Below are 22,319 nucleotides of genomic sequence, written 5' to 3'. Positions count from 1 at the left end.
TTATTGAGGAATGTCCATCGGTAAGCTAAATGAAAAGTACTTTGATATTTGAAAATAAAGAGGGACGTCCCTCGGCAACCTGAAAATCTGAAATTTGCAATTACACTTGTTACCGAGGGACTCTATCGGTAAGTCCCTCATTATTTCTAGTATTATTTTGGCAAGCAATGCCTATTTTTTCTACAGCACCTGCTATATTCTTATATTTCAATAGCCGATTCAATAGAAACTGAAACACAACCAATAATAGCCATCAAAACAATAATAAAAATACTCCGAAATAATTCATACATTAAAATTAAGCCAACAAACATTGTACGAATCTAACCAACTTCGACGTTATGCAAACATATATCACAAGCATCCCACTAGACTTCAAACAAGCCAAAGTAACATAAGTTGGAACAAAAATAACAATTTTTTTTTTTGGTGAACTAAGTTGTTATATTCATATTCAAAAGCATCAAGCAGATGCAAACTTTATAAAGAAAAGGCTAAAAACTCCAGACACTGCAAAAGAAAACTAGTAAGAGCTGGGAGTTTAAAACCATGAGCAAAAGACTCAAGGCTACTAAGCCACTGAGTGGGAGCCAATGAAATCTAAAAGGGGGATAATATCATTCACAGGGGATAGATTGCTCCAACTAAAAAGGTTAACTAAACACTTTGATTTTAGAGAACAATTAGGAGTTGAAGTCCCATCAAAGATTTGTTGTTCCTTCTCTGTCCATAAACACCAAAAAACACATGCAGGTATCATTTACCAGATCTTGTTGATGGTTTTGTTCACTTTCCATAAGCTCTAACTTTCAACTGCTCCTTTTAAGCTATATGGGATTGTCCAACTGATTCCAAAAATTGTTGTAAACATGTGCTAGAGATCTGCTGCAACAGGGCAATGCAAAAAAAAAATATGTCAACTGACTCTTGACTCTTTTTAGCACACATAGCATCTGTTCACCAAATGGACAAACAAAAATAACAACTGACCTCTAATACTCCATTTTAGTCTCTCCATACTCTCTATTCTCCTGATCCTCATCATCTCCATGCTCCTGATCCTCCTCATCCTCTCCATCATCATGATCGGGGCTCGGGGATGGAGAACGGGGCAACTTGATGAGGTTACACACTTGGGCCTTGAGTTCTTTGACGTCTGACTCAAGCACTATCCTACGTCGCTCCTCCTTCAATCTTTTATTCTGTTCCTCCTCATATTTCCTAGCAAGTTCCCGAAGCTCGTCTCGCATCTCCTCGAGCTGCTCATTTGACACAGTGGCAGAACTCCCTATACCTTGCAATCCACACTGGATGCGGTGAAAGTTCTTCTCGGAGCAAAGGCCATACGCTCTTCCCTTATTTACACCACCAACCACGTCTAACCAACAAGAGAGAGTTTTTTCCTCTGATGGCGTGATTGGATTGCCTTGATCATCTGTCGGCTGATTCCTAATGAGATCCTCCATTGCTTGATTATAACGATTCTACATTAAAAGTAAAATTTAGTATATAAACAAACGATATAAAATAAATTCTGAAAAGTGAAAGTACACCATCATGCTCAACTCTTTGTATCACTGATCCAAGCATGGGAAATGAGATGGTTCAAATATACACATGAAGGAACATAAAGCAGCGTTATGGATAATTCTATGCAACAGTAGTGAAAAAGAGCAGTCATAATGTGATGGATGCAGTTGGGAGAGCACAAGGTATTGGGAGAAAGGAACAGAGGCAGCAAGAGAAGAAGGCAATACATGCAGCTCATGCCTATGAACAACAGATAATATTGTTGGGAAGCATCATGAGAGCACAGATATTGTTGCTTCTTTGGGGACAGCTGGTGATACAAATGCAGAGAAGGTTGAGGGTGTTTGAACAAGGAATAAACTGTCACGCCCCGAACCATGGCCTGGGCGTAACACGGCACTCGGGCCTTGCTTGCATGTGTCCGAGCGAACCTCATGGCTTGCTTGTCAACATGGGCATCAAAACAATATAATCTATATGATGCAATTTAAATGAATCATGAAAATGTAATTTGCGGAATAAAGTCTTGAAGTTACCTCATAGCATGAAAAATCATGAAAATGTAATAGTATGCACGCATGAAAACATAACTGACTTTGTGAACTAACATCTGTCTATGAAACCTCTAAAACATGTCTGAATACTAACTACCAGGACATGGCCCTGGACTACCATAAGCTGAATACTAATGCAGACTCCATGTTGAACCCCGAGAGGAGTGGGGCTCACCAATAAGCTGATAACTGAAGTGATCCTACTGCACAGGTGTATGCTCCTGAAAACCGGTATCTGCACCGTGAAGTGCAGGCCCCGGGCAAAGGGACGTTAGTACATGGTGAATAGTACTAGTATGTAAAACCTGCTGAAACGAAGAACATGGCACAACATAGATATAGGACATGAACTGAAACTGAATGTAACTTGAACATGAACATGAAACGTGAGTAAAATCTTAAAATAGTAAATCAATAAAAATACTTGTATGTAAAACTACTTGTAACGTGGGGAATGCTATAGTATAACCGACAACATGGTCTGGTACTTGCGTCCTACCAGCAAAACACTCACAACCTTGCCAGGGATATGAGATTTAAGTAATAATAAGCATGTAAGGATCCAAACTACATAATGAAGATGTTGCCTCCTTGCTGACAACCCTTATCCTACGGTGGCAACGTAGTTTCAGGCTATCTGAGTCTTCTCGGTTAACTAAGCAATTCCCAAAAACATGAACATGATATAGTTGGCTAAGAAGCCCATGATTTTCGTGAAATAACTTGTAATCATGATTTCATGAAATAACTTGTAAACATGGTTTCATGAAATATCTTGTAATATGGTTTCATGAGATAACTTGTCATAGTTTTGCAAACATGTTCTTGATTCATGAGTAATAACAATAGTTCATAATTATATATATATATATATATATATATATATATATATATATATATATATATATATATATATAATTGACTTGAAAACATGCTTGTAACTTGCTACATAAAATCATAAAGTTTCATATAAACATAATGAGAATACATGAGGAAGAATTCATGATTCATGGATTAATCTAGGGTTCCTAATAACCGTAATGGAAGATTAGGAATACAATAACGAATATAGATACAAAATTCATGTACATAAATACATAAATACGGGTTACCAATATGTTGGGTTTAATGCCCTAGGATTTGAACTTCATGGATATCAAGAAACGGAGCATGGGGAAGAACGTATAGATTCCCACATGTGGATGAAAGTTCTACATACCTTAATTGCTCCAAAACTTGAATTAAAGACTTGAGCTTTGAAGAAGATTTCCAAAATCTTGAATTCTTGAACCTTGAGATAGGTTTTCTTGAAAACCCTAGTCTTGGAATGATGATTTCATTTTTAGATTACAAGGATAGGTATTATAATTGATTTGGAATAATTAGAGTAGGCTTACCTTGGTGTTCTTGATGATGAAAGAGGGTAGGAAGTCGTTCTAGGGCTTGAAGGAATGAAAAATAATGATTTGAACTGATATGGATGAATATATACTGTTCTGGAAAAATTAGATTTTCGGCCCAGTTAAATACTGGCCGTATTTTGAAATACGGGCCGTATTTTGAAATACGGTCCGTATTTTGACATATGGACTACACTGCGTCTCTTTAGTAAAATGGTCATAACTCATTGTACAGATGTCCGTTTGACGCCCATAATATACCGTTGGAAAGGTATTTCAAAGCTCTACAACTTTCATGAAGGAAGTTTTCCAAAATTACAAATACATTTTGAAATACGGGCCGTATTTTGAAATACGGTCCGTATTTAACCATTTGACATCAAATTGCCAAATTCCAGAATGCTCAGAAATCCTTGGTTTCAGTTTACGATTTGAAATACGGGTCGTATTGTGAAATACGGTCCGTATTTAACCATATGACATTCAACTACCAGTTTACGATTTGATTTACGGCCCGTAAACTGAAATACGGTCACTGTTCATGGGCGTAAACCACCATCTTACAGCTGAAGAGGAAATTTCCAATTCCCACATTCTTTATCTGGTTTTCTAAGTCTAGGATCATGGTCAAAGCTTAGGTTAAAGGTACGGTGTGTTACATAAACACCACAATAAATTGTTTGGTTCCTGATGTAGTGCTGGTGAAAACAGCACTGCTATGTGCAGCACCTGCTGTAGAGGACAACAAAAGGTGGCCAACATTGCACAAAGCTGGTGATAAGCTGTGTGCAGCACTGTTGAGGCACAATTTGCTGCTTACAGCAGCCCGGAAAAATCAATACATTACAGCTTGATACTTGGTCTGTTCAGTGGTGTCAAGAGATGTGCTGCAGGGCAGCAAGGCAATATATGCTGCAGTTATATGCAGATGTGGTGTCACAGATGCACTGCATCACAAAAACCAACAAAGGCTGCAAGGGCTATTTGCAGCAAGGTGTGCAATACTGCTGGGAGCTGCTATTTACAGCAGTTATAGAAAAAGCAGTGGAATATACTACTTTTTGGAAGTATTTTACAGGAAGAGTTACCACAACACATCTATAGGTTGTAGTTTGTCTATGAACAACACGTATTTCAGATTGATATACACAGATATACCAGCCACAAAAATTTATCCAAGATAATATCACCAAGAGATTATTTATATGAACTTAAGAAGGATTAACATGAAGAGAAAACCAAATAGAAGTTGAGTCTTACCAGTAACCATAAAAACAATATTACTAGTCAAATATATTCCAAATAAGTTTAGATCTTACATAGGTATCCTCTGCCCGTGGCTCAACCCAAACTTCTTTTCCATCTTCAATTTTCATATGGGCCTTCTTCCATAGCTCATGGCGAGTGGGTGGTCTACCAAGAGAAACTTTCTGCAAATGAAATAAACCAAGTTAACATTGTTTAGTAAAAGGAAGATAGCTAGAACAACTATGGCAGATTGGCAACAATTGACACAATACTAAGCCTAAAGTGAGGAGCAAGCATGACTGATATAGTGAGGTGACACAGTTTTAGTGATATACAGTTCCCCATAGTCTACAAATAAAATGCTTAATCACATAAAAGGCAGGGAACAACCGGAAAAGGGATTAAAGGAATCGTTCAATCAACAACAAAACAAAAAACACAAAGATTTTAGGAATTAGAAAACAAATGCCTAAGCACAGAAACGAGGATGAATGGAATCTCAAAGAACAAAACCAGTTCATTATGAAAAAACCAAACCAATTCAATCATAGATTTCAAAAGAAAAATAAATAGAATTATGGGGAAAAAGAGAGAGAAAGAAGGGAACCACAACTGGCGACGACAAAACTGTTCTAGTCTTTCTTTTCAGCAACAGCACAGCAACAATAGCAGTAGTGAAGGCAAGAACTCTAACGGATGCTGAAAATTAAGCAACCACAATTTGCAAATTAAGTAACTACAAGTTGCAACAAAATTTATACTTCATGGACTAATTAATAACACAGTTAGATATCTTAACTATTATGCTGACTATGTTTAGTTGTAGAGTGAATTCCTAAAATTCCAATTCTTAGAAGAGTAATATTAATATAGCATCACTGTGATTAGATAATTACTGCATAATGAGATTGAAGTTTATTACTAAACAAATTTTACTAAAAAAAAGTCAAAGACTACCTGAATAATTTTTATGGCCAAACGACACCTAAAGTTTCACACCTTGAAATGAAATCAACAAAAATATTCAGCAAAAAAGAAACACAACTGTCTTCACCTGTACATACATCCTAGATTACTTTCAGTAGATACAATATTTAACATTTTTGAATCCCATTAGTAAGACTTTGGTCTTCATTCCTTCTCTGCCCATAGGTCTGTCGTTTACAGTTACATTCGGCCCTCTAGAGCATATGTAGTATTCATGTAGTAGTCCTCAAAGCTTTTCTCTGATGCGGAAGGAATGTAAACAGTAAGCTTTGCGTATACTTCATCTAATTCATAACTTGTTTTGTATGGTGAAAAGACTAGTTGAAGATTGTATTCTCTAAAACCATTGAACCCTTTCGAGTCTTTCTTGAAGAGGGTAAAAGAATTTCTTAGTGTTGAGGTTTTCAATATGACCAGACATCATGACCAGATAACATACCTGCTAGAACAACAAAATACAATTGACAACAACATCACACATAAATCCGAGAGAGAAGAGCCGTAGAAAGCATACAAAAATCCTGAAAGTACACGCAAACACAGAGCAAACACGTAAGTCGGCTTCTCCAAATACAGGTGCTAATATCTAATAGAAATACAATAAGGGAACTGCTATTAGCAAACTTTCTAACGACATGGGTTGTTTATGAAAAACATTCCTGACTCCACTAACGAATAAAGGAGAAGACATAAAAACTTAACTAACTTAAGCATTTGTAATTCGTTTCCATCCCAGAGTTCAAGCACGTATTTGACAAAAAATAATACAGAAAATTCACCAAAATATTTAGAGATCTTCAAAGAGGCAGCAATAACAAGAACGTAAGAGTTGTTGCTATCATCAGCTATGTTGCTCGGATTCTCCAAAATTAATGTCGCACCTGTGTCGGATCCTCCAAAAAATGCACTACTTTTAGAGGATCTGACATGCATTCAATGACATTTTTAAAGAGTCAGACAAGCATAGATCATCAGCATTGGTGATAGTTTACAGCTTACCTGCACTGCATTATTAGCATTGCTAGATCTTGATAGTGCTATTAAAATGAACTCCTACCTCCATCATCTCTTCCACCCTATGTACTAAACTGCTACTACTATTAGTTTGTTGTATAAATTATAGGGCCAAGTATTACTGTAAGATTAGAATTTTGTGTTTTTAGTTTAAACATAGTTACAGTCTCCTAGCCATTAAAAAGATACAATTATTGTCTCTTGTTTCATTAAAATGGTACTTATTGCTTCTCTTAAATCTGTACTGCTTTTAAGCAAATGATATTTCTGAAAAATGCCACTTTGGTTAATGTGTCACAAGGACTTTTATCTTTCTATTTTAACGGTCTTGAGCATTCAAATCATTAGCAAGTTGTCTGGGCTTGTTGAGGCTATAAATAAAATCCTTCTGCTTTATTATTCTACTCTTCCTCTTTTATATCTATTTAGCACCAGGCACAAGTAATACAAACCTAAGGAGTTAGGGAAGTTACCAAAACCAGTATTAACTTGGGGAAATGTGTGACTCTTTAAGCAAAGAGAATCATTAACATTTGCTATCTCAATAGACGAATAGGACTTTACCTAATTTCGCATCGCACCTTTGCGTGTTGCCAGGAACCAAGCAGAGTATGAAAGTATGCCCACTATCCACAAAATTTGCATAATTACTGACTGGACTGTAAATTCTGAGAAGGAAGGGTAACGTTAAAAAAGACATTGTCAAGCTCCACATAAAAGCTTTTTAATCTGCATGTTAATAACAAATAAGGTTAACCAATGCGCATCATTTAACAACTTAAAACAACTTTAATGTTTCCATATAAGATAAAATTCAACTTTCTTATTCCACCCATGATCTCCTAATAATGCAACTTCAACATAGATAAAATTTGTTTTGATAACAAACATCTATTCCTTGTAGTTCTTTAGAGAGAAAAATCAATGCAGTAACACATAGTAGAGAATTAATATACACAATAAATCTCAATATAATCGGACAACTTACAACTAAGAACTAAAGAATTAAGTACCACTTCAAAACCCAAAAAACTAAAATAACAACTAGTCCGATAAATAATATGAATCCTTGCTATCCTTTTCCCTCTATTTGGACCTTCTAGAAAGAAAACTAAACCCTATGGCAATTTAAAGCTGAGCCAAAAAAAAAAAAAAAAAAAAAAAAGATCCAGCAAACCTGAAAATACTCTCACAAAAAAGCCCCAAATCAGAATTCATTTAGCATAAGCCTAAAATGTTTAAAAATTATATCTTTGCACATAAAAAAGAGGAAATTTAAGCAACAGATGCAATCAAGATTCTTCCTATTAAAATCTAGAAAGATGACAAATTTTGAGCTGAGAATACTTCAAATTCCTTCAAAATAATTGCACTAATTAATGACTTCAAATAATAAACCTTACCTCTTCAAGAATATAGAAAAAACCCTAACTTTGTCTCCACTTTGAAATTGCAAAGTCAATTTTTTTGCTTTGTGTTCACTGTTGCTTCCAATTCCACAAATTGGGTATCTTCTCCCCTGTATTCTCAAACTAATTCATGTCTCTTACCCTTCCTCTGTTCGTGATTGAAGTGGCGCCGTTGAGAATTTTGCCTGTGATTGAAGTGGCGCCGTTGAGAAGAGAGCAGCACATAAGATAAGAATTTTACCTGTGATTCTTATTCTTATTCTCTGTTCGTAGTCCTCATTCTCTGTCCTCCGAATGAATGACCATTCCATTTGGCTAGGTTAAAAGTGCTCTATTTTTCTTTTGGCTAAAATAAATGGCGCCTAAGTTTCCCGGTTGTTTTTTTTTTCCAACTTTTTTCAGCTCCACTTATGTTCTAGCGCCTAAGTTTCTTTTATTCTAGCCTTAGTTTTTAAATTTTTTTTAACACAAATGGGGATGGGTAATGGAATGTATATACTCTCTCCGTTTCAATTTATGTGAACCCATTTGATTTTGTACGAAATTTTAAAAAATAGAGAAAGCTTTTAAACTTGTGATGTTAAATGAGTCACATATATTTTGTGTGGCTATAAATCATTGCATAAAGGTAAATTGTTTCCAATTATACAAAGAGATCATTCTTTTTAGCACGGACTAATAAAAAAATAAGTTCACATAAATTGAAACGGAGGGGGTATTAAACTATTTATAATCTTTGAGATAATAAGTAAATAAAAATATTAAATTTAGATAATAACCATCAAATTTTGTAGAAAACTTGCAAAACAATTTACTTTAAAAAAATTGATAACTCAAATTAGCCTATTTTAGATCGAATCACCAGTTGAATAAAATTTTAACTTAACAAAAGATATATTATATATTTGTGAAGACAAAATTGAGATTATTTTAATAAAAGATGAATTTATTATAAAAGAGTGAAAATAAAATTTTGTTTGGGAATGTCAAACCAAATTATCTCCAAACAAATCTAAACGCATATCTTAATATTTAAGATATGCATTACGAATTATATGTCTGGATCTAAATACACATATGAATACTAAGATATTGTGTTAAGGTCTGAATACTACATTATTAAGAGTTAAGACAGTTTGCTTTACAATATCTGAATGTGTAAAATATGTCTTTATTTTTAAAAAAAAAGTAGTATGAAATTTAATACAATACAAAATGAATTCAATATGTTATCAATAAAATATTTTTTTTTAAATATTATATGAAGGCTGGTGTGGTGGCAATACTAGAGGTGGTCTTGTAGGTGTCAACTGAAGATGGTGTCGGCTAATGGTGGTATTGTAGGTAGTAGCTAGTGGTAATGAATGCTGGTAGTAGTTGGTGGTGGTGATTGATAGTGATAGATAATAATGTTTGTAAATGACGACGGTGATTGACGATACATAGTGGTGAAGGATGACGGTGATAGACGATATATAGTGGTGACTGATTGTGGTGATTGCAGGTAGTCATGAACGATGGTGTGTTGTAAAAATGGTGGTTGGTGGTGATGATTGTAAATAGTGACTAGTGGCATTGTACGTTGATTATAGTAATTGATAATGGCAGTGGTTGTGAGTAGTGACAGTTAATAATGGTAGGCAGTGACAATAATTGATAATGATGGGAGATGTCGTAATGGTAGCGATAATTAAATGGAGGAAACGATGAGCTGCCATCTTTGTAGAATTTTTTTAATCGACATTTTAATGATATTAAGACTTTGTTATAGATCTTTAATAATCATTCGGACTCATTAAGTAGTTGTAAACATAATAGATTAATATCACAAATACAATTTCACGTACTGTAATTATTGACGTATACGCTAATCAATCAATAATATTTCTTAAAGATACCACTCATGCACTATATACTACTTAGTGTAATTATCGATTTATAAGTTAATCAATCAGTATTACTTAAGAATACCACTAATATACTTCTACTTACTAGAATTATTATATAATAGACTTATCAATCACTAACATTACTAAACAATACTTCTAATACAACGCACTTTAACCATTGTCAATTTATAAGCTAAACAATCATTAACTTTTATTAAGGATGCCAATAAGAACACTTCTATTTATACTATCACTTTTTAAACTTATCACTTATAACATTCTTTAGAGCGCTATCACTATATACTTTTACTCGGTACAATAAATAAGTGGTACTAGTTAATTTTCTTATGATAAGTCTAGAAATGTAATATAACTGGAAAAAAGAAAAAAAAAACTTTAAACAATTACCGAGGGACTTACCAATTGACACCATCTCTATTTTTTATTTTAAAAATATAAAATAATTATTTATTAAATACTCAATTTTACATATTTAATTTACCAAGAGACGTCCCTCGGTAATTTCAAAAAGAAAACTCAAAATAATTATATCTACTCTATCGAGAGACTCCCTCGGTACATGTTATTTAATTTTCATTTATTTTTTATTAACATACTGATGGTGTCCCTCGGTACAGGAAAAAAGAAATTCAAAATATTTATATTTATATTACCGAGGGTCTCTCTCGGAAATTTTAATTTGTTTTTTATTATGTACCGATAGAGTCCCTCGGTATAGTCAATTAAATGTTGACTTTAAAAAAGTCAAATAATTTACCGAGGGATGTCCCTCGGTATCTTTAAAAAATAATTAAAAATTAAAATATTTGACTTTTCTGAGGGACGCCGTGGCAAAGTACCTCGGAATAGTGACATCTAATTTGTCCCTCGGTAACCCACGTAGGTAAATAGCTTGTTTTTAGTAGTGAATATACTGTTGAAGAAAACTAGCAGATGTGAGTGAAAGTAAGAGGAATCATATATGAAAGTAAGAGGAATCATATATGATACGCACAACATGGAAGAAACAGAAAGTAATAAGAGGAATCATATATGATATTGAGATCCTTTGGTATGTGACAAGGTATATGACAAGGAAAAATGCATGCTTCAGTTTCCATGATTTTCCAGAAGCAAATATTGTGAAATTTGCCTACAACGATTCAAAACAAAGTACAAAGAGAGCAGTAAGACAAAGAAGAGAACATACGGTTACAACTGAATTTCGCCGCCGATGGAGTTCACAGAGTAATTGGCTTCAGACGTTTGAAGGATTTGGAGGCAAAACAGAGGGTTGGAGGCAAAATTAAACATCTAGTTTATATATATTAATAAAACTAGGGTAAAGGATTAAATAGGAATTTTAAAATATAAGTAGGGTTATAATGGGGAAATAAAATATGTAACCACGGAAAAACCACCAAATCCGTGATTACAAAAATTGAGACTTTTCATGGTTATATAACCATGGAATGAACCATGGATTTACAACACCATACCACATAATTTTAAGAACAATGGAAACAAACATGATTTCTTACAAAACCATACATTAATGAACCACGGGAAACCACCATCCAAACAGGGGGTAAGTAGATAATAACTAATTCAAGCTCTCTAGTTTTTGTTGTTTCCTATTTCTCCCTCTCCTTTTTTAATAACAATGATATGCCGTCCAACAAATACTTATATCAAGTATTTATATACTTCCGATCAACATAATTATCGTGTAACTCTCTGCCCTTAAAAATTTAAGTAAATTTAAAAAATCAGCTAGTATTGTTTGAGTTGAACCTTTTTCCCCGAGATAAGCACCCACTTTTCTCTTTTCCTTTGTTTCATTCTCTTTCTCCATTATTGGACTTTGAAAAGGAAAGATTAAAATGGACGGCAAGGATAAGAAAACACTTGGAACACAAAATCATTTACTAAATGTGATATAGAGAAATATGAGTTTTCAAAAACTTTAAAAAAAAAAAAGTAAAGGGAAAACTTATCTATTTGGTTGGGAAGAACTTTTTTGGTTACAATACAGGTGGAGAAATTTTCGTAAAAGTATTTTAAGTTTAATCCAAGTTTACCTTTTTCCTTTTTCCGTCATATATGATGAATAAACAAATGCTAATATTTGATAACACAGTAAAATAGGGGACCAAACATGATCCAGATGAGAGGGCTAAACATTAAACCTTAGCAGTTAAGATCCCAATCTCCTTTGTTGTACAATCTGATGTGTTCTAACTTGATACCATACCAATTCATTTTTCTTACGTTGTTGTCATCACTGTAAACACCTGCTATATAGAGATAATGCATTCAAGGTGACATAACATCCGTTATCGTCCAGTGGTTAGGATATCTAGCTTTCACCCAGGAGACCCGGGGCCGGGTTCGATTCCTGGTAACGGAAATTTTTAACTTTTACCTCCTCTGTTCAATTTATGTGGCACATTTTTATTTTTAGTGTGTTCAAAAGAGTATCACTTTTCTATATTTATAAATTTAACTTTATGAAATGATTTACGACCATCTAAAATTTGTTTTGGAATACAAATCTCAAAAGTCATTCTTAACTTTTACTTCCTCTGTTCAATTTATGTCACACTTTTTCCTTTTCAGTGTGTTCAAAAGAATGTCACTTTTCTATATTTACAAACTTAACTTTACTAGATGATTTACGACCATCTAAAATTTGTCTTGGAATACAAATCTCAAAAGTCATTCTTTCTTAAACCGTGCCTTGACAAATGGTGCCACCTAAATTGGCACAAGTGAGTAATTATTTTCAGACCTTTTTCACCAGCCTTAACGGATATTGAAAAACTAATTTATATGTTGCTTTCTGCCACCAAAGAAAATAAGAAGAAGACCATTGAAAAGTATAGCTGTCAAAACGGGCTAGTCCAGCCCACACGGACTTTGAAATTTGACAAGTTAGGCTGGACTGGCCCTACATTTTTATGGGCCTTAAAACAGCAAGCTCAACCCATCACTATGTGGATTGCGGGCTGGGCTGGGCCAGGCCAGCCCACCTTTTTAAAAAAAGTATTTTTCATAATTCTTTTAATTTAAATTCTAATTTAAAAATGCTAACATAAATATTTTCAAGGCAATATTACATGGTGTTACTACTTTTTAATCAGTCTCAAATCCACAAATAAAATGATTCTAATAATACTATTCAGTTTGGCTTCAAGTAAAGATTGGTTGTATTGCTTCGATATGAAATCTCTACCTCAATGCAAATATTTTGGTACAACCGCACAACAAAACAATCTTGTAGGACAAAAGCTTATGTAAAACTGAATAACTTTTGATATTGTTAACAGTTAACAAATTAATAACTAATATCACTCGAACCAAATAGAGATATTAATAAGCAAACTAAACAATCAATGAGTATCAATACAACTAGCTAGATAGAAATATTAACCTAACTTTGTTTCAATAGTTCTCAATAAAACACAAAAATATGACAATATTTCATCCATTAGAAGTAACAATAAACTCCTCAAAGAATCTTCCATGGCACTTATGGCGTATCCAACACCAATACATCATCTTCATCAAGCACATCTAAATCTTCTTGTGACAAGCTTGTCTTAACATCTTCACTTTTTTTTTTTTTTCAATTAAATCTTTTATTTGGCCCATGGGCCGCCGGCCCCACGCTCGCTCAAGCCCGTAGACAGCGAGCTTACTCGGACCGGGGCTAAAAAACCTTGTTCTTAAATGGGATCCAAATATTCAAGTTCAAATCACATGATGGGATGGATCGGCCCACGGGCCTTAGCCCATAATGATGAAAAAGTGAGTGTAGCACAGTGTTATTCACTTGTTACATGCTGTGTATTTTCCGCTTAACTTTTCTTATTTTATTATTTTCTCGCATACAGAAAAGGGATACACAATGAATTAGATTTAACCGATCTCAAAGACCAAGTGAAAGGAGCCAGAGAAAACTAGAACTTAATTTAGCGGCTCTTTCCAAAAAGCGTGATTCCACTTTATGTGGTTAAGATTTAATAGTATATAAATGTATTCATATTCTCTGCATTGACACGATCAATACTACTATCGAAGTAAAACAAGAGATCTAAAACCGTACGTGTGATTTTCATCTCATACAGGTATCCTTCCTTATGGCCATGTTCTACCTAAAGAAAAAAAAAAAAAAAACCTCTGTTTTCATTATTATCCAAACAAGAAATTTTGTTAAAATATTAGTGATGCTTTGAAAAAAAATGAACTATAGGGTGTTTCGCAATCGCGATGGTCCAATTCTCAGTTGTGATGAAGGAGATCTAGGTAGATTAAAATTCCCAATTAGACTTCTTATTTCATATTTCAAATTTAGGACCTATAGGTCTTGGATTTGGAAAATTTATGAGACAGTTAACTCGTTTTGGAAAGGGGCTCAGTGTTTAAACTTGATTTTGATATTTCTCCATGATTCTTTCAGTTATTTATTATTTTTATCCATGAATTAATTGGAGAAATTGGGATTTTAGCCCTCGACTTCTAGAGAATGTAAATTGATTATTTGAGACTTGATTTGTGGATGAAATTCGAGACTGATGACCTATAGACTATGGGTAAATCAACTTTGGAATAAAATTTAAGTTTTGACCTCCAGGGCTCGGGGTTGACTTTTTATTGACTTTTTGATTGGTTAATTATATGATAATATGAGTATCAATAGACTAATACACTCATTTAGAACTCGTATTTGACTAAATTGGGAGCGTTCGGAGGCGCTCAGAAAAGGAAAGGTTGTTTCACGGGTTCTTGGTACTTCAGATCTAAGATAAGTCAAGACTAAGACTCTGATTGAAGAATATTTTTGTAATGAAATAACTAATAAGGGTTAAGGGTAAAAGAGAAGGTACCGTACTCCTGAGATGACAAATACTTATGTGGGTATTGGTGTCATGCTATGGACACTTAATCTAATGCGTGATGAACTATGTGATTATATGATGATATCTGTGAATTTGATCATGCTTTGACTAAGATAATGTGAATATCGTGTTAATTGACTTGCATCCTCTTCATCCTTCATATATTTCATTCACAGAATATTAACTGCCGTTTTAAAGTTGCATGAATTCCTTTTATACATTGTTTTTTTTGCTTAAGTGAAAGCATTTGAAATCCATAGTTTATTATGGGGATATCCGTGCCTATTCATTGACGATTCATTTAGACCAATCCCAAGGAGATATAATTCTGTGTGAAGTGGTGATATTTTTGGCCCAACGACCCGCTTTTTGAGATTCCTTATGCATGTTCATTGAGAAATTGTTTCGGTTGACAGCACGATGTGATATGATTGGATCTGGTTCCGTGCGCGTATATAGACTTCGCGAGTTCCTCATAGGTCACACTCTTGAACATCCGGTGGAGTTAGTGTGTATATACCAACTACATGCATATGGCCACTGCACTGCGTCACGCTATATTTCATCTCTATCTGACTTTAGTAAGGTAGTTCGAACTTATTATTGAATTTTTGAGATAGATTATGCTTTTCTGCTCTATATGTTCCATTCTGAGATTTTATTTGGTTTTGTGGAGTAAATTCCCCTCTTCTCGGTTGATTATTTAATTGTATTGATTCAGACTTGTATTGGTACTTTAGAGGCTATCTATGGCATCAAGTTTTGAGAGTGTACTCATTATTTCCGCAGCTGAGTATGAGACTATGTTTATGACTTATTTAATATTTTCACATTACTTTTTCTCTTATTAATTAATAAATGAACTATGATTCGCCATGTTACCCATGATCCGATCCGGACCACCACACACACAAAAAACTGTTTCTAAAGACCCCTACAAGATTGGTTCTTTATTTTTTGAGTTTAGAGAGGGAAGGCTAGGTCCGACTTTGGTAGGAAGCAAAAGGGTAAAAAAGTTTAGTTCTTTGTTCGAATAAATTTTGCAAACATCGTTAGCCTTTTGCTTAAGATAATTTTTTTTTTTTAAGTCCAAACAAATAAGGCTTAAAAATATTTATGAGAAAGAAGGATTTTTTTCAACTTATGAAAAACAACTTTTGTTGTTATTCAAGAAAATTTAACTTTTTTTCAAAAAAATTGATCAAAGATCTTAATTATCTGTGATAAGTATGTTTTTGAAAAAAATATGCAGACTATAAATGACTCGCCCCATAGAGAACATGTATTTTGTTTTTATAAATAAATTATTACATCATCATTAGTTAGCGCCCTTTATACTTTGCGATTAACGCCTCTAAAAATAAATGAGAGTACATAAAAAAATGGAAGCATCACTTACCTTCTGACACCTGACGTGGCGTCCACTTTTGAATTAAACTAATCCAATAGGTAATGTTATCATGCTATTAGATTAATCACAAAATTCTCAACTCTAAGGGGTCGTTTGGTGCATGGTATAAGCTGGGATATCGCAACACTAATTTTTTGTATCATATTTGGTAAAAGGTATAAATTTACTATGTACCAAATAAGGTATAAAATGCATCCCAACTTAAAAGATGGGATATCCCTTCTTATTGCACTTATCCTGAAATTATTTTATACCATATTTTAAGTTGATATAAAATAATCCCAAGAGATAGATAAATTAATCCCGAAATTATAATTCCGGAATAATTTTGACTACCTATCAAACAATCTCTAAATTTTTTATATGACACAAGTACACAACTACACAAGAAAAGGCTCCATTCACGCCCTTCGTAGGAATCTAGAAATTTCTAGATTCAACTTTCGTTTTTGGTTAAGTATTATGAAATTGAAATCCAACAACTATAAAGGCTAATCTTTTAATCCCAAAAACAGTACTTTCTCCACTTTGAAAAGAAAGAATTTCGAGTAGGAAGGACTCCCTACCTAACCTTTGCGGCTTTGCCTCAGTTTGATCTTAATCTATTATTAGTATTATTTTTGTCTCATTTAATACACTTTTTCAGAATGATATTTTTATTTTAAAATAATTTTGTTTAAAATTTATTAGTTTACGCTTGAGATTATTTATAATCACAGAAATATTATAGAACACAAATTTTCAAAATTCCTATTTTTCTTTCTTTCTTAAATTTTGTACCTAGTAAAATGCCATCGAAAGGCAATCCGGTGTACTAAATTCCCATTATATCTGGGGTTCAAAAAAGTGCCGGACCATAAATACCGTCATATAAAATAAAATAAAGAAGTAATATTTTTAAAATAAAAGTTAACTACAAGTAGCAAATATTATACCCAAAATATATATAGCTGCATAGTGAGTCAGGAAACTAATATATACAAATTTGAAGGCCTTGTCCACGACCCTAGATTTTGGAAAAAACAAAAAGACTGGTTTTTGTAATTGTTGTCCAATTTCAAGGGCAAGTTTAGGCAGGGGCTTAACAGATGAGCACTAAACTAAACCATGACATAAGACAAATGAAAGTGTATTTAAATTTCAGGCTTAGGGGTTGATAGAAAGAGAGAAAAAAACAACAACAGGATAGTAGAGAATTGCTTGTGACAAATTTGTTTTTAAGCATGGCTGCAGCAACACAAGGCAAATGGATCAAGGTTTTGGCTCATATCCCTATTAATTTGACCTAATATGTATTATTTTCTTCTTCTTTTCAGATAGATAATTTTTTCTCAGAACAAGGAGTGTGAATCAAACTCATGTTTCAATGAAATTGAGATACTGATGCAAATTCTTCCCTTCTGAATTAGATAATCTAATTCATATCTCGACAAAAAATAGGATTGATCAAATTTCATTGAGTCTAATTATAATGATCATTTATCAAAGAATGACTCTGCTTATTAATGAAATGATTGAACAAACGGGAGCAATTTACTCACGATACTTAGTCATCTCATGGTCAATTCAAGAAAGGGCTTGTATTCTGGACGTGCTTATTAATGAAATGATTGAACGGGAGCAATTTACTCACGATACTTAGTCATCTCATGGTCAATTCAAGAAAGGGCTTGTATTCTGGACGTGATTTCAGCCTGAATGAGAGGGGATCAGTTATGTGATTAAGATTGTACACAGTAAAAATACCTGCAGTCCTAAACGTGATAGGTATTAGTAGTTGGTATTAAATTCTTGACAACTTTAGCTGGACTTTTTTGAGGAGGCTCTATCGGAAACAACCTCTCTACCCCAAGATAGAGACAAGTTCTGCGTACACCCCACCTGTTGGAATATACTAGGTATGTTGTCGTTGTTGTCTTTAGCTGAACGTAATTTATAATTTTGAGCTAAACTCGATAAACGAACAAATAGGTGGTCTTTTTGGTAGCTTCAAGAAAAAATACTTCTTGTGTTCTTTCTTATAGAATTGATAATAGGATGTGACTACGAGTATATACCTTAAAAAGCTTATATTAGTGGGGATTAAGCTAGAGTTTAACCTGCCTTGTTCAGTAGAAGATGCCCAAAAAAATCACCAAGAATGGGGAGCAAAAGTCAGGAGACTAAGCTTGAATACTAGGCCTCTGGTTAGGACCCAATATCAGATGCCAAGAACTTTTTAAACAGCTTCATATTTTAGCAATTGCACATTCAGGATCACCATAGTTCCGGTTTTTGTCAGAAATGTAAGTTCTGCCTTAATGATGAATTGTTTCTTTTGATGGTTTCTACAAATAATTTATATTTTGCAGTCTTTGTACTTTGAGTATGTCATGATATTGTTACATAAACTTAGGATGGTGTTTCTTTCATTCTCGTAAATGGTATAGTATTACAATTTTCCTTCAAGTTCCTAGGCTGTGGAAATGTGCCAATTTTAAACTTCTTGTTGCTTCTTGACATGGACCCTCCAAATGCAGCTGGAGGAGAAAGGGGCTGGACCTGGGGCGAGAAGCTCACACGCCATCACCATCGTAGGACAAAAGGTATATGCCTTTGGGGGTGAATTCACACCTCGTGTCCCTGTTGACAACAAAGTATACGTGTTTGATCTCAATGACCAAGAATGGTCCGTGGCTGATGCTGTTGGGGATGTCCCTCCACGTCGTGTAGGTGTCACTATGGCCACTGTAGGGGAGACTATCTATGTCTTTGGTGGCCGGGATGCTGAACATAAGGAGCTTAACGAGCTTTATTCTTTTGACACAACTACCAACAAATGGACCTTATTGTCTAGCGGAGATGATGGACCTCCTCACCGGAGCTACCACTCGATGACTGCTGATGATCGGAGGATTTACATCTTTGGTGGTTGTGGAAATGCTGGAAGACTAAGTGATCTTTGGGGTTATGATGTTGTCGATAAGAAATGGATCAAATTTCCTGTACCAGGGGAAAATTGTAAACCAAGAGGTGGACCTGGTTTAACTGTGGTCCTAGGCAAAATCTGGGTTGTCTATGGATTCTCGGGGGATGAGCTTGATGATGTGCATTACTTTGACACAATTGAAGAAAAATGGGTGCAAGTGGAGACAAATGGTGAGAAACCTACTGCTAGGAGTGTATTTTCAACAGTTGGCATTGGAAAATACATTTTTATCTATGGTGGTGAGATAGACCCCAGTGACTTAGGTCACATGGGTGCTGGGAAATTTTCAGGCGACGTCTACGCACTTGACACAGAGACACTATTTTGGAAGCGGTGGACGGATAGTGGTGACCATCCGGGGCCACGAGGGTGGTGCGCCTTTGCTACTGGACGACGAGATGGCCAAGAGGGGCTGCTGGTTTATGGTGGCAATTCACCTAGCAATGACAGGCTTGGTGGTATTTTCTTTTTCACTCCTCTGGTGGAAGCTTGAGTGAAAATCAATGTTGTAAGAACAAATAATCTTCAAGATGACATTTAAGCTTTTAGCCTTGTGTTGAATGAAGGGGGAAAAATTTATGTTCAGTGACTGTTAATTGATGCTTTTGTAAAGGTTTGTTCAGTTTGTTAAACCAAGGGCATGTTGTGGAAATTCTTGCTTTGGGTCATTAATTTTTGGGCTTTTAACACATTTGGCCGCTAGACAAGAATAATTATAGCCGCTAGCCAAATATATAAAAAATATACATCAATTATGTAGAATAGTATATTATATATCGAATTAATATACAAAAAATATACAGTTTTCGGCCATTATTTTAGTGGGCGGCTATATAATGTAAAGATTCCTTTTTTTTTTTTTTTAATGTTTAAATTTACTTGTATTTTGTACATTAAAATAAACTTATCATTTGTAGTTTAAAGTTTCATCAACCTAGTCAGCCTTAATGGGTACTCCTACATTATCCAAATAAAATGTTTCTGAATGTTATCTGTATTTTATTGAAACAATAACAACTTACATATAGTAAAATAAGTTATCGCAGTTGGTTCTCAATTACTGATGAAAGGGTTTTACCAATTAGGAAGGAGAGAAGTTTGATTTTTTATACAGAAGTTAGAGGGAATTTACAATATTTAAAAAGGGCGAAATATACATATATAGTTTGGGGTAAGAAGGAGATAATTGTTATAATCTAAAGTTTGGAGGGAAAAAATTATTCACGCCCTTTAAGTGCAAATTTGAATTTTCTAACATTTGAGAAAGATCCAAGTTTTATAATGAAAGTTCTTTAAATGATAGGAGTATTGACAGGCCTATTCATGATATATACATTTGTGAATCTGAATCAGTTCTTTTTCTATCTGAAATGACCGAGTGGAAATGAATAAATTAAACAGAACATGTGATCTTTGATCTTAAGACTCAGATGTGATTAAAGATTCACTAAATATCAAACTACTGGAACATTATAAGGCCAAATGACAGCAAAAAGAAGATTAGGACATAAAGAAAAGAAAGTAGAATAATCTTTATTTATTGGCCAAGGTTCCTTTAAACTTTTAATAATGCTTTAATGTGCATTAAGAGAAAGCTAATGTCCACATGAGTACAAGTGCTTCTATAGGTATCCTAAGTTGGTTTTAATTGGCAGCACAAACTTCACAGTTGACAGCAGTATACCATAGCAAAATGAAGTTTGGCTCCATTTTTTATAAACTCTTAACACCTAAATAGTACTATAGTACTCCCTCCGAATCAAAAAAAGAGTTCACTTAGCTATTTGCACACCTCTTAAGAAAATATTAACTCCTAAACAAAAATAAGTAATTTGACTAAACTATCCCTAATTAAATAGACATTGGGATTTGATCTTATAACACTTAATAGGGGCAAATATGAAAAAATAAGGTTAATTCTTTCTTGATTTACTAAGTAGACTCTTTTTTTAATCCAAAAAAAAAGTTCAGCGAACTCTTTTTTTTTTATCTGGAAGAGTAATATTTAGGGTAAGAAGCACAAATCCATAAGGATCAAAAACACTGTTCAACAAATTAGACATTAGAAAAATTCCAAATTACTCATCATATCTCCTTTCTCGGAGTCAAACTAAGTAAATTTTCACCAACACTGTTGAACAACATTTTGTGTAGCTTTCGAATACCTAAATTCTAATTTTAAAATCTAATCCAATTTAGCTATAAAGATTAGTCATATTGACTCTCAAGAAGCGAAGCATGACAAGTTATTTCAGGACAGAAGGAGTAAATTTGAACTCATGCTTGAATTTCAAATTCAGAACACTTGATAGATCCCATGGATATGTCAATCTCTATTAAATTGTCTTCCTCATTCATGTCACTGATATCTCCCAGCTGGTAATCCACTAGGCTATGCTGCAGAAAGATGGATTCTTGGGCTAAATCTGCAAATACCTTTTGGTGATGCTGAAAAGATAACTTGGTATCTTTTTCTGAATCAAGAAAGTGCCCTTTTGGAAGGGTTATTTCAATTAAGCTTTCCTCATCAGAAATTGAACCATCAGAGCAATGTGGGCTCTGTTCAGAATCTTCACTTGAAGATGAGTGGCCATCAAGACTCTCACACTCTGAACACCAAACATCATTTTGAGCTATATCTCTCGGACTCATCGAAACTGTCTACGGGTGCATGTCGGATCCTCCAGTAGTAGTGCGTGTTTGGAGGTTCCGGCACAGTTGCGGCATCATTTTTGGAGAGTTCGAGCAGCATAGATTTTGAGTCACCCCATGATCTTTTACTTCCTTCTTCTGTGTAACACTTTCATTTCCAGTTCGATATTCTGCTAAACCTTCTTGAATCTGTCTGAAATTACCATTTTGGACTGATTTCTTCAAGATACTTGACTTTTCTTTTGAGTATGAGAAAGCTATAGTAGATACAACCAAAACACAAGATGTCATGGAAATAGAAAGAAAACCATAACCTGAAAGACTGACAATTAACAAGTATGGTGGAACAAGAGTAG

The 22,319-nt window shown here is 34.2% G+C and overlaps 3 protein-coding genes across 3 annotated transcripts; 1 reads left to right on the top strand and 2 right to left on the bottom strand.

Moving 5' to 3' along the window:
* Positions 1–292: 292 nt before the first annotated feature.
* LOC132640999 (uncharacterized) lies at positions 293–8,270 on the bottom strand. Its single transcript, XM_060357833.1, has 7 exons — positions 8,137–8,270; positions 7,298–7,401; positions 5,340–5,431; positions 4,804–4,914; positions 2,260–2,319; positions 991–1,484; positions 293–882 (listed from the first exon to the last, which is right to left on the bottom strand). The coding sequence occupies exons 4-6, from the start codon at positions 4,858–4,860 to the stop codon at positions 993–995; spliced, it is 609 nt and encodes a 202-aa protein (XP_060213816.1). The 5' UTR covers positions 4,861–4,914; positions 5,340–5,431; positions 7,298–7,401; positions 8,137–8,270; the 3' UTR covers positions 293–882; positions 991–992.
* Positions 8,271–17,398: 9,128 nt separating this feature from the next.
* On the top strand, positions 17,399–19,943 carry LOC132640998 (thiohydroximate-O-sulfate sulfur/sulfate-lyase (nitrile-forming) NSP5-like). The gene is made up of 2 exons (XM_060357831.1): positions 17,399–17,599; positions 18,863–19,943. The coding sequence occupies exons 1-2, from the start codon at positions 17,567–17,569 to the stop codon at positions 19,802–19,804; spliced, it is 975 nt and encodes a 324-aa protein (XP_060213814.1). The 5' UTR covers positions 17,399–17,566; the 3' UTR covers positions 19,805–19,943.
* Positions 19,944–21,588: 1,645 nt separating this feature from the next.
* Positions 21,589–21,963, bottom strand: LOC132639509 (uncharacterized). Its single transcript, XM_060355954.1, has one exon. It carries the CDS (start codon positions 21,961–21,963, stop codon positions 21,589–21,591), a length of 375 nt encoding a protein of 124 aa, XP_060211937.1.
* Positions 21,964–22,319: the final 356 nt, after the last annotated feature.

This window comes from Lycium barbarum, chromosome 5, assembly GCF_019175385.1.
Source record: "Lycium barbarum isolate Lr01 chromosome 5, ASM1917538v2, whole genome shotgun sequence".
Taxonomy (NCBI): Eukaryota; Viridiplantae; Streptophyta; class Magnoliopsida; order Solanales; family Solanaceae; genus Lycium; species Lycium barbarum.
The sequence above is the reverse complement of the archived record's forward strand: the minus strand, read 5'-3'. Positions and strand labels throughout refer to the sequence as shown.

What these genes read in the sequence shown, in the direction of transcription:
- LOC132640998 (XM_060357831.1), top strand. Translation starts at nt 17,567, where the DNA reads ATGGCTGCAGCAACACAAGGCAAATGGATCAAG. An exon ending in CACAAGGCAAATGGATCAAG is followed by an intron (nt 17,600 to 18,862) that starts GTTTTGGCTCAT and finishes CTCCAAATGCAG; the next exon opens with CTGGAGGAGAAAGGGGCTGG.
- LOC132640999 (XM_060357833.1), bottom strand. Translation starts at nt 4,860, where the DNA reads ATGAAAATTGAAGATGGAAAAGAAGTTTGGGTTGAGCCACGGGCAGAG. An exon ending in CACGGGCAGAGGATACCTAT is followed by an intron (nt 2,320 to 4,803) that starts GTAAGATCTAAA and finishes TTCACGGTGCAG; the next exon opens with ATACCGGTTTTCAGGAGCAT. An exon ending in CTTCAGTTATCAGCTTATTG is followed by an intron (nt 1,485 to 2,259) that starts GTGAGCCCCACT and finishes CTTTTAATGTAG; the next exon opens with AATCGTTATAATCAAGCAAT.
- LOC132639509 (XM_060355954.1), bottom strand. Translation starts at nt 21,963, where the DNA reads ATGAGTCCGAGAGATATAGCTCAAAATGATGTTTGGTGTTCAGAGTGT.